Raw genomic sequence first — 13,060 nt, 5'->3', positions numbered from 1 at the left:
TGGCACAATGCATGCATGGGGGAAAAGCCACCTTAGTGCTACCTTAGCATCAAAAAATTATGCTAAGACGACGCTAAAGTGGCGCAAGGGGCTCTTAAATCTGCCACATAATATTTTTGCAAATTAACAGACATGTCTTCGGACTTAAAACAGAGACGGAGAGTGTGTGTGTGTTTTTGTCTGTGTGTATGTGTAATTCCTCATGAAATCTGACAGACACCTCACCATAACTGACCTGTCTTCAACCTATTCCTGACCCCAAAGAGGTGCCTTTCCACACTTAGGCCCTTAAAAGTGATTTTGTGGCTCCTGAAATCCATTTTTTGGTCTCTATATTACCACAAATGGGCCCACTTGCACCGGAACTGCACCACTCGCACAAAGAATACTCGCAAGCCGCCACAAGTCTGTCTCTGAACACAGCAAGTATTGCCGCTCAGGACTGCAATGCTCCAGCCCACCTGTTCTTGATGCCTAGCCAACTCTTTGTGCCCACGGACCACTACCGGTGATGCTCTCCATGCTCCCAGCGAACATCTCCCCTGCAAGCGGGACTCTTGGTTAAATTCTGATAAGGTAAAACTCAGCGGGTATACCTGAGACTGTATCTGACCTGCTCTCCATCGCATTCAGCCTGAACTTTTGCATTTGCCCACTGTCTAAGGCGACTAGAAATCCCCGGGCAACTCCAAATGTCCCAGGAGTGCACAGCCCCTCACCAGTGGGCAGACACCTGTGTTGGCGAGTGTAGCCCTCAGGGAGGAGATGGTCCCAGCTAGCTTGGGGGAACAAACAGAGGTGACCTTAGTTTCCCAGGGGGATAGTGAAATGGTGCCAAAAGCCAACATGCCATTAAAAACATCCAAGTATAGGCGGTGGGCCACCATTAATGGGCAACAGGTGAAGGGTCTCCAAGATGCCTGGCTGACTCTTTGCACCCACAGACCACTGCCAGCGATGATCTCCTTGCTCCCAGTGGACTTCTCCCCTGCCAGCGGACTCTTGGATCAATTCTGAGACGGTAAAACTTCAGCGTGACTTACCTGGGACTGTATCCGACGACTGTAGTGCAGTCAACCTGAACTTTTGGATTTACCCCGGTTTGGTGCAACCAGATATCCCCAGTTAGCACTTTATGTGTTTAAAGACTATTTTTAAGCTTAAGCTTTAAAAAGTTGTACCTCAGCTTCTAAGTATTGGAATTTAGTTGTTTTGGTCTTGTGAGCACCCGTTAGCATTTGTGTGTATATGGCTTTCCCTGAGTATGACTGTTGTTCCTGCTTGGACAGTATGCATATCTCTGCCAACCAGAAACCCAGTTTCGAACAATCACCAATCTACACAGTCAGACTCTGTAAAAAAAAAAGGTCACAGAAACGTTGCACATTCCCTGAAGTCTCAACAGTGGATATTGGGGAACATCAGATTGTCCAAATTATTTGCGGTGAATAAAACTTACTGTTAGCAAGGCATTTTTACTACTCTAGTAAAACTTCAATGTTTATGAAAGTATTATACTTTATTCTCCAAAGTTAAAACATTGCCCAGGCATTGTATATTCTGTGTTACATTCCGGTGGTATCTGTAGCTGAGCGCTGGGCCACACACTGGTTATCGAAAGTAAGCATTCACTGATAGCTTAACTGTCCTCTGAGAGTCAAAAAGGAGATTCTTGCCATTCACTGCGGTATCAGTTCTTGAGAGATCTTCTAGACAAACAATACCTGTTACACTTGTTACAAAGTTTTCTAGTTGACCCAGAGATCTAGCCTGACAGCAGTGTTGTGGTTTAGGCTGAGTAATATTTTATGCTTTGCTTGTGTAGTGCTGAACTTATTCTTAGCAGAGGTAAAGATGGGTGCTCAGTTGCAGAGGATATTGAGAAGAAGGAGCATGTGGTTAACTAAGTTCCCATACCTGTAAGGAGTCCTTACGTACATGTCGTCTTCCACAAACATGTTTTATATGGAAAATGGCCATGTTATTATCAAGAGCTAAAGATAAGCATAATGAGAACTCTTTGATCTCAGTCAAGCTCTGTTAAACCTCCATAAATGTCAAAACCGACTTCTGTTTTTGTCTCTTGCAGCAAGTTAAATAGAAAAGTTATAACTCCTTGTCCCCAGTATGGGACAAGGAGTTAGGAATAGGAATTGCCCATTCTGTCAATAGATCACCTCACTCGTTGTGATTTATGATTAGTCTCTGGAGGAAGTGCGGCATTTGAATCCTCAAATTTTTAAAATATGATATGTTAAACACCCAGGACCATTAAGTGCATTATAATATCTTATTGAAGTGCCAGCTTTGTATTTAGGTCAGATTTTGGCACACAGGTTCTAGTGAGTGACTGATGTATGCACTATGGGTGCCCAAGAGAGGAGTTAATTTAAAGCTGAACTGTTTCTGTTGAGTCAAGGGAATCCATATTTTCAATATGTAATACGTTCTAGAGTGGGAATAAGTAGGAAAATGTGTATGTCTGGGTGATTGTTCACACCACGTGGGCAAAATGGGCCATGAGAGGGGAGCTGTATGAAGAGTGGCATGAATGGAATATCCAAAAGTAGAATGTATGTACATCAAACCATCTTTCTTCTACCTACACAATTGTCCACACTCATCAAAAGTAAGGAAGGTGGGCTTAATTGCTGTGTGATTCATTTGGTGCTGTGTAATTAAACTTCTGGAGGTTCAAAGTGGCATTGATTATAAATCAGGGCCTCTGGATTATTGTAGCCGTAACCAGGCATGTAAACTCAAAGAACATGGACCCTGCCTCAGGATTTTCCCTGCTATCTCTAGGGTTGGAATCCTACATCAAGGGTTTTTCTCCCAGAGGACCATTCAGGTACCCAAAGAAATTTTCAACATCATAGATATTTTTGAGCACTCTGATTTTCAAAAATTATACAAGTACATTACCTACCTGGAGAAAAATCTAGATGTGTAAATCTGATCCAAATGTGTATCAGTACATTATTTTTTAAAATGTTGTTTCTCCAAACTGTGTTCTGAATTGTGGTTAGCCATGGCAGCGTTGAACTCACCAGTGCCGTGCTCATTACAACTTAGCTTTCTACTAGCATTTCCAATTCGGGGATCCGCCATTGAGAGACTGGTGGATAGCCAGTGCCGGGGGCCACAGAGGGGCCCCTGCACTGCCCATTTCCAGGACATGGTGTGCTATGGTATTAGCCTTAGTTCACTTAAGAGAGTCGAGGCCATTACCGTTGCACTGTTCCCGCTGATCTGCCCAAAGAGCGGTTTCGGTGCTGTGGTTCCGGCAGAATCCGGATTGGGAAGGGTCTACGGTGTGGTTCTCATCAAGGAAGCGGGTTAGTTGTCTGTTGACAGACTTCTCAATTGCTTTTGCGACAAAAGGAGCAGGGAGATCGGCCGGAAGTTCTTGAGATCCTTTGGGTCAGTCTTGGGTTTTTTGAGGAGGGCATTGATCTCAACATGTTTCCAGCTCGCCGGGAAGGTGGCGGACTTGAAGGAGCTGTTGATGATCATCCATAGTTGGGGTGCGATGACAGAGCTTGCTTTGTTGAGGATGTGGTGAGGGCAGGGCTCAGATGGAGAGCCACAGTGGATGGTGTTCATGATTTTGATGGTGTAGTTGTTGTTGACGGGGGTCCAGAAGAGCAGGAGGTTGGTCGGACGTGAAGTGTGGTGTTGGTGGTTGCCGTGGGGGTCGGGTGCTGAAGCTGTTGTGGATGTCTGCAATCTTGCGGTGGAAGTAGGAGGCTAGGGAGTCGCAGAGATCTTGGGATGTCATTGGCGTTGGAGCTGGGTTTGGAGAGTTCCTTCACGACGTTGAAGAGCTCCTTGTCGCTGTGTGCATTGTTGTTGATTCGGTCTTTGAAGGCTGTTCTCTTGGCGGCTCGGATGAGTTGGTGATGTCTGCGGGTAGCGTTTTTGAAGGCTGTGAGGTTGTCTAGAGTCTGATCTTGGAGTCACTTTCTTTCGAGTCTTCAGCAGCTTTGCTTAGATTCGTGGAGGTCGGCGGTAAACCAGAAGGCCTTTCTGTCGGTGTATCTGTTGGAGGGATTCTTAATTCGGGCGAGAGTATTGGCACAGGTGTCGACCCATTGCCTGAAGGTGTGGGCAGCTGCATAAGTGTCGGTGGTGTAGATGGGTGGGTTCTGGGACAGGGTCGCGATAAGTTGGTCTTAATAGGGTTGAGTGTGTGTCCTGCAGAGTGGGTTGGTGTCGTGATGAGCTGTTTGAGGCTGAGGTTGGAGAGGTTGTGGAGTAGGGTGGCGGTGTTGTTGTCGTTGGTGTTCTCGAGGTGGAAGTTTAGGTCTCCGAGGAGTATGTAGTCAGTGGATGCATGAGCGTGCGTGCTGATGATGTCGGTAATGGAGTCGCTGAACTGCAGTCGTGGGCTGGGGGGCCTGTAGACAAGGGTCCCTCAGAGGGTGGTGTTTGGGTCAGTGCGGGTTTGGAAGTGCAGGTGTTTGGTGGTGCTGAGGGTGTCTTCGGTGTTGGTCGTGATCCTGAGGGTGTTCTTGTGGATGATGGCGATGCCTCCTCCTGGTTTTTTGGAGCAGTCCCCGCGGGTGATTTTTTAGCCATCTGGGATGGCTATGGCAATGTCAGGCGCTGAGGAGGGGTTCATCCAGGTCTCGGTCAGGAAGGCAACGTCTGGTGAGGCTGAGTCGAGTAGATTCCATAGCTCTACTGCATGCCTGTGGATGGAGGAGGTGTTGAGGAGGATACATCTGAGATGGTTGTGTCCTGCCTTGGTGGGTGGGTCTTGGCGTGGATGCTGGTGAAGGTGCAGTTCCAGAAGGAGAAGGGTCCGCGGGTGGTCTGTGGGTAGGCTTGTAGGCAGGCGGGGAGCGGCCGGTGTTTAGGGCACAGAGGGTTGTGGCATCGTAGTGAAGACGTGAGTGCCAGCGGTGGGGGAGACAGGATCCAGGGGTTCTGGTGCTAGGCACGGTCCAGGCACGGACGGGCGCAGACGGGCTTGCCTTTGGCATGCCAGCAGCACGACAGCTGAGCGGCCACGCAGCAGCCACCAATAAGTAGGAAGGTGGGGGGAAGAGAGGACAGCGGGGTGGCGTGAGGGGGGACGAAAAATGGTGCAAAAAAGGGGCAGAGCAGAAAAAAGGGGTCGGGCCGCGGGGACAACAGCGGCAGGGGAGATCGAAAGTGAGAGAGAGCGGAGTGAGAGAGAAATGAGGAAAAGGAGCACTAAGGGACAGTAGTGAAGCAGAGCAGAGAGCAAAGCAAAACAAAAGTAGGAGAGAGGCAGAAGGTAACCTAGTAGGAGAGCAGAGCCCTCCCACTAAACACCAGGGATGAGGCGCAGGAAGAAGTCTGCGGGTGGAGGAGGGCCTCAAACTCCTGACAGGGGTCAGGAGTTCAGATGAGCCAGGGAAAGGGCTCTACTTTCAGGGTGGAGCCACAGGAGGCAGAGCAATGCACTGACCAGGTCAGTAGTATTGCTCAGCCTACCACGCAGTGGCTGCCATTAGGTAGGGAGGTGAGGACAGCTGGGAGGTGGGAGGGGGATGTAAAACCGTCCGAAAAAGGGGGCAAAGCCGTGGGGACAGCAGCGGGGGGAGAGAGAAGGGGAGAGCGAAAGTGAGAGCGAGAGAGCGGAGTGAGAGAAAAACGAGGAAAAGGAGGACTAAGGGACAGTAGTGAAGCAGAGCAGAGAGCAAAGCAAAGCAAAAGGAGGAGAGAGGCAGAAGGTAGCCTAGTAGGAGAGCAGAGCTCTCCCACTAGACACTAGGGATGAGACGCAGGCAGAAGCCTGCGGGTGGAGGAGGGCCTCGAATTCCTGACAGGGGTCAGGAATTCAGATGAGCCAGGGAAAGGGCTCTCCTTACAGGATGGAGCCACGGGAGGCAGAGCAATGCACTGACCAGGTCAGTGGTATTGCATCATAATACAGTGATCCCACCACAGACAATGATCCCACCGGTCAGTCTGGCGGGAACATTGTAATATGACAGGCGGGGGGCAGCCAAGGCATTGCAGTGGCACCCTCCCTGCTCCATTGGGGGTCCAGTGGTGGGATCACCAATGTCATAATCAGCCTGTTAAGCAGTAATAAAAGACTCTAGTAGGAATAGAAAACATTTGAATGTGTAGAAGCAGCTATCACTGAAGGGGTTTGCAGTCGCTGATAGAAACTGTACTGCGCACATTTCATATAAGTGTCATAACTAGGTGCAGTGGTGTAACAGACTGTAGTAGGTGAATAATATTGTTGGAAGGTTTTAATTAATAAAGGAAACTGTAGGCATTGTGCCAGACCGATAGGTATAGAAAACTTTCAGCTAGACCATATCAAATTATCCATAACTTCCAGGAAATTGAAGTAGGCTTAATGGGCAAGCTTTCAATTGCAGCCTGAATTGTAAGGGTCCGATTCACAAATAATAGTCGTAGATCTACAATTGTATCCATACTCCTACATATGTGTGCAGTTTTAAGAGTCTTGAGAATTCATCGACATTCCCAGAAGTATGCCCGGAATGCTGCCCGAGTTGTCGTTTTTCCAACCATAATACTGGGAACATTTTGTGACAGTGGTTATGTCAGCAATACAGAGTTGTATGCAGAGTACAACTGTGCAATGGAGAAAGACAACCCACTGTGGAAAATCACATTTGTTTTTACCTCTGTGGAGAAATCCTTTCACCCTACACCACCACACTCCCACAAATTTTGCAAATGTTGCTTCTTCCTTCCCTTCATGGAAGGAGAGATTTTCAAGCCCTGTGTTCTAGAAAAACCCTAAGCATTTTCAGTGTGATAAAGAATCAGAAAGGAATTTGTGAATGTCAAGGAACTCGTACGTTAAGAGGCACCTGCAGTCTCACAGTTGATATTGCTAGAACACACTTTGAATAGGAAAAGATTGACAGTGTGTGAGATTGGTTGAGCTGTAGGAGACTACCAAGGATAGAGTGGGAATAGGAAAGTGCAAGAGGTGTAGAGGGCCTGCCTTAGATGTAGTAGAGTATAGATATAGTACTAGGTACAGAAGACATGTTAGTATAATAGACTGCATTAGGCGAGGACGGCAGGCGACTGAAGTGGCTAGTGGTGGTACTGTAGTGGAGCAGACTGAAGTAGACTAAAGACCGTTGCAGGTCCCTCAAGCTTCTGTAGATTTATGCTCCTCCTTTGAACAACTGCTCTTCTTAACAAATTTGAAACTGTTATGTTTTTTACAGTGTTCCTTTATATACTGACTGAATTTTGATGCAAGTACTCCTTATGGAAATTTGAAAAATATACGTATGAAAATGAAGATGATTTTTTTAAAGAATCTGTAGTGGCTAAGATATTTGTTTTATTTTTTAGTTAAACTTCAGCGAACACAAGTACTTTGAAAACATTCTAGAAAACCTGCAGGCTGGAGCTCAGAAAAGCTTGAAGAAACTCAGAGAGAAAGTTGATCAAGAAGCGTATGTATTTTAAATACATATTTTTGCATGCTGGACTACGAAAGTAGTTATGGAACTGTAGCAATTAGGCTGAGGAGAAGCCAAAATGAATGCACGTGTTTAGACAGAGCTGAACCTCATGTTTCAAATCGGGGATAATGTCAACACTATTCCACCAAACATTCCCCTTCATCGTTCAGTAGTTGTCCACTCTGTTCTTGGTATTGCCAACTGGCTTGCTTCGACAGACCACCAAGTTAGGAGGAAGGCTTGTAAGAAGGGAGGAAGGGCTGTCATTATTCTCCAAGTAATATTCTTTTTCAAGTTCCCGCACTTCTGCTGTAACATTTGTTTATAAAGTTTAAAGCAAGCCTGCATTACTTATTAATGATGTATAAGCTAACATGACTATACCGATCTTGGATCTGCTGTCTTCCACTTTTATTTGCAAGTCCTTTAAAAACAAAAACCTCTGAAACAAGTCCTCCTCCTATGTGCTCCCACCCCCTTGAAGTTGTTGCCTGGACATCGCAGATACTTCTCACTTACCTATTGGGAGGCTTTGGTCAACACCAATTACTGCTTTCCAACCTTTGTAAAGTTCTAAAGTCCCTTCAAACAAACTTCTACACAAACCAGTAAAAGGTCAGCACAAATCACATCAAAGGAATATTTATGATGTAAATCCAGACCTGCCTTCACCACTTTTCATTGTATATTCTATATGAGAACATCAGAGGTATCGGTATGCTCATGGGCCTTCTAGAGCGGGTTGCTGGTTTGAAAGCTGATGGGGCTGAATCAGTCTATCATTTTTACTTTGATAGATTTAATGAGCATTCACTTTGATGACTATAACACCTATTACTTACAGTCATATGAGCCTCCAAGGTTGTGGTTGGTATAAACAGGTTCATTATTATTACCTTAATGACACCCCCCAGGTCTCTCTGTGTCATCTTGCTTAACATCATTTCTTCCCTGATGCCGGTTTTCCTAAGTCTTTTCCAAAAGGAACCTCCCACTCCAAAGTTTGTTGTAAATCCTCACTGCCCTAAGTATGCTGAAGGGTAAAACTGCAGTATTAATTTTGCAAAGGAACTCTAGTCTCATTATTCTAGTCTCATCACACATGGGCCCTCAATGCACTTAAGATTAGGCTAATTCCACTGTGCATGCGCTGCAGATCTCTGGGCAGAAGCCAATTGGATGACCCATAACATCTAGGCAGGTAAAGACCAGCCACGGAGCCAATAGTATGCTTGCTTAAGCGTCAGTCTAATCTGAGAAAAATATAGTCTAACCAAACCTCCTAAACTGCCACCTTACCCTTAGGATTATTACAGTAAATTTGGTTGTATGATCTACCTGCACTTGTGTCAGTGTTAACATAATTATACAGGTGCGATCAGCTTTGTTTCAAATGACCTATTCTGGAAATCGCTCCAATCTGGAAGAATTATGATCAAAATTAAAAGCTGAGTTGGATTCTTAGATGAGTTTTCCATCGACGGACTGTACCGCATTCATACTTTGTGATGCAAGACAGGAGGTACACATATTTGGAGCAGGCAGCAAAGCCCAATGTACTGCCTACATGGTGTGGGCCTACATGGTGTGGGCACGCCGTGGTCGTGACACCTCTGCATGACAGCTACAAATTCACTAATAAGTGATCGAATGGAACTGATGACATCAGATGTTCATAGACTTTAAGGATAAATATTTTTTCAATTAATTACCTTGGAAATCAGGGCACCAAGACAGTGGTGTGGTACCTCGGAATTAGTTTTTGACTTATGAATTATGCATTTCCCCTATGAATGCAATAAGCTTTGTCACCCATCAAATCATTCACACTGATACTCAGAAACCTAATCTCTTTGTTCATGCAGTCATTATTAACTCAGATTCTTTTCAGCAAGCAAAGGCCACATTTGTAGCCTGCAAACAACAGGATCAGATCTCCTCTGCTTTGTGAAAGTGGTAGCAGGTGCAGGTGAAAACAAGCAATGGCAAAGCCAGTCAGCCTTGTCTATTATTACATACAAGTGAGACTGATTAACATAGTCAATGCTAATTTAAAGTAGCTTTCAAGGTCTGTCAAGATCAATGTTGTATCTTCTACATTTCTACTGAAGTTCTTTGTGTTCTCACTGGGTGACATTGAAAAGCAGTAAACTTGTGTTTAAACGTGGCTGTTTCCATTGCTGCACTCAAAGCAAGATAAATGGTGAATCTACCAAAGATGAAAACATTAAGCTCATGTGGTTGGGTCACATACAGAAAGGGAGGAAAGCAAACAATGGCAGCAAGGCAACCAAACGTGATATGAAAGCCAACCAATCTTGAGCAAGGATTGACTGTGGAGTACTGTGTACAAGGTTGTCTCATGCAGAATGGTGGAGCTGACCGTAGCAAAACTGCAAATATGTTATTCTGCAGCATATATAATCTCATGCCTTACACTTTTGCCTCATCGAGTGTTGGACTGGGAATTGTATCTTGTTTTTATGAATTATGTTATTAGGTTGCTTACCATTGAAGGGGTCTGTATGACTCATTATGACTCCATCCTTAATTAAGTCTACAATATCTCACAACACAGCGTTCATCTTCAATAAGCTATTTATGAGTAATGGCCTGCCCTTTCTGGCAGATTGGCATTCTGTCTCTGCTGGATGGGCCAGCTTGAAAGAGCTAGTGTGTGGTCAGTTCCTGTGGGATGTGACAGAACCAGAAATAAACCAGCCCATTCATTGGCCCTTTCAAGCTGGCCCATATAACAACACCAGACCAACTGAAGGCCAGTCAAACACTGCTGTTTGCCACCATGGGCTCAAAGCATCTATGTGGTGAATTAATTGAAAGTTGCAGCCGAGCCCCTGCAAAATATGCAGGGAACTCCATTATGGTGTCCGTTATGAAGTGTCCCTTCTGTAAAGTTGACAGTGTTTTCGGTGAGACTTCTTAAGTGCCTTCAAATGCTGGCAGCTATTCACTACTTCAGTGACTACTTCAGCTACCATAGATAGGTTTGAAAGTTCCGCCCTCTACTGTAGATAAACAAACACTGCTCTACGTACCATTCCTATAAGCAATTATAACAAAAATACAGCAGGTACTGAGTAGTTCTTTACATCCCCTTACGTGTGTCACTTGCTTTCTGGGTGGCTGTCACGTGTGTATCATCCAGGTCTGCAGTCTGTTTAGGTGGTAGTTGATCATTTACATTCCTTTCAACCACTCCTTAGCATTTAGAAGACCAAAAGCTCACATATTATGGTTAGAAAAGAGGCAGTCCAGATCATTTGCTACATCTATTATGAACTGCACACATTTTTTCCAATTACTGGGATAAATAGAGGTCAAATCTGTGAAAACCCCCAACAAATCCATGGAAATAACAGTGAAAATGTATATTACTGTTTCAAATTGTAAAAGCACAATAATTAAATAAAATACATCAAATAGCAATCAATGTATTTATTTTTGTTTTCATCCCTTCTGAAATTTAAAGATGAAGCTAAGGGAAACGTGTATTGTCACAGTTTCTTCATACACATCCTGACTAAGCGCCCTGCCCGCCCCCATTCTCATGTCAATATCTATACCAGCTCTCTTGAATGTCGACTTACCCTCCTCTCTCCTTTGTGTGCTTGTGTCCTGGGAAACAACCATAGACGCTGCCAAAAATAATTTTGAAGGACAGGGAGAGAGCCCACTAGGTCAGTGAGAGATGCTAGCTGGGCCCCTTCCCTGCAGAAATTCAAGAGCCTATTCACAAAGTTGTTTACATTTATAACTTCAGCCTGCACGTACAAATAGCATTTTCTAAGAGCACGGAATCACTTTTCCAATTAAGGAAAGCAGGTTTTATAGTTGGAAAGGGATTTATTAACCTAGAGGTCCTGTGTAAATAAATGTCCTTCTGTGGGTGGAGACTGAGAGTTCGAGAGCAGGAAAGTCCTGGAAGTTTGTGAACTCTCAGAAACTATTTACAAAGCATTTTCGGAAAGTTTTTCACCTTGGAGAAGGTTACACTTTTAATCTCCTCAAGGGCAGATTCAATTCCTTTCCAAGATGGATCTGGTACCAGAATATCGGTAATAGCTGGAGAGGATTTCACCTCTAGGAGGAATGTTTTCTACGTAGAAAATATTTTCTGATGCAAGCATATGCACACTCATTATTTCATGAAAAACAAGAAAGTCACAAATGTTTTGCAGCAGTACGCTTGAGAACTTGCATCTGTCACAGTTTCCAGATGTTTGTCTGGAAACCTTTGTGAATCCCAAACAGTCGTGCATATTTACGACTATTTGGGATTCACAAAGGTTTCCAGACAAACATTTGGTAACTGTGATAGATGCAGGTTTCCAAGCATACGAAGCGCAACATTTTTCTGTGCGCATCACGGCTTCAGTGAGCGGTGCCATTGCTCATCTCAGCATCCAATTCAGCTAAATTAGAATTCCAATACATTAGTACCCCAGTGGCAACACTGCTCTTAGATAATGTTGAAAGGTGTCAGTGACCCAGTCTCATGGCCTTAGTCACTCTTCCTTCTATAGTTATTGAGATTTGTTCCTTAAGTTATTCTAATGTGCTCACCATGCCAAAAATTAATTAGCGAATTAAGACGTGCAGAAAGGTCTGCACAACAAATTCGAACAGTTCGTATGTCATCAGCACAGTGCAGCCCATTCCTAAGAAAGGTATGGTGCTAAATGAGGACCCCATCTTTTAATAAACTCTGCTTAATTCACCAGATGCACGATGGGAAATATATGTAAAGGAGGAAACAAATGCTAAAGGAAAGGGTGAAGCTGGAAGTGATAGCTGCTGTAATGATTCAAGAAAAAATCAACAAGGTGAAATGCAAACTTCTGGTGGGCAAGAAAAAGCAGCGCTGACATAAGAAGGGGCAGCGTGATCTCATGGTGGAACAGCAACTGCTTCTCTTCCTGCTGGATGTGGGACCCCAACTCAACTGTATGATGAGTTCTTTCAACCAAACTTGAGGAGTAACATCAGCAGTCTGCTTCAGCAATTTCCTTTTCAGTTGCATTGTTCTTCATATTGTCCCACATTGCTACGATCTTAGGACATCGGACAGCTTTCAATATTTCCCTCAATATGCATCCATATATTACTTTACTCTTCCACATCCTGAACTGAGAGTTGTCTGATGTAAAGTATTTCAGCTCCTCGTTAGGGATAGTAAGCGCTTTGAAAATGCAAATACAGTTACAATTACAATATTGTGTTCTTGCAGTCATTACATGGCCCCTGGTACTCTACATCGCTTTCATCACATGTTTGAGAGACAAATCACAGACACTTAAGGTAACATCAACAAACTGGCCAAACAATTGCGAAGTAAAAAATGGGGTACGTAACGTTTGAGTGGATACAAATGAAACGTTGAATAATGCGGGTAGTTTTAACAACTAGCACAGCTGTACCCTTGCTGCAAGGGTAATTTACACCTACTAGTGTTTTTAACTCCAGTAAAGGCTTTTAAAATGTTGCATGACTCACTCCACATCTGCTGTTTCAGTAGTCAAAAACGGATCATTACAGAAGTGCTTCAGATTGGATTGCAGGCTAGTTTCTTTACTGTTTTAGGTTAGGATTAATTAGAA

General features: G+C 44.4%; 1 protein-coding gene across 2 annotated transcripts in view; it reads left to right on the top strand.

The window, feature by feature from the left end:
* MMEL1 (membrane metalloendopeptidase like 1) overlaps positions 1-13,060 on the top strand; it is an 892,805-nt gene that overhangs the window by 834,551 nt on the left and 45,194 nt on the right. For both annotated transcript variants that reach the window (XM_069239922.1, XM_069239921.1), the window contains exon 16: positions 7,330-7,433. In XM_069239922.1, coding sequence (XP_069096023.1) covers positions 7,330-7,433 — 104 coding nt within the window. The remainder of the gene's footprint in view (positions 1-7,329; positions 7,434-13,060) is intronic.

Source organism: Pleurodeles waltl, chromosome 6, assembly GCF_031143425.1.
Source record: "Pleurodeles waltl isolate 20211129_DDA chromosome 6, aPleWal1.hap1.20221129, whole genome shotgun sequence".
NCBI lineage: Eukaryota > Metazoa > Chordata > Amphibia > Caudata > Salamandridae > Pleurodeles > Pleurodeles waltl.
The sequence above is the reverse complement of the archived record's forward strand: the minus strand, read 5'-3'. Positions and strand labels throughout refer to the sequence as shown.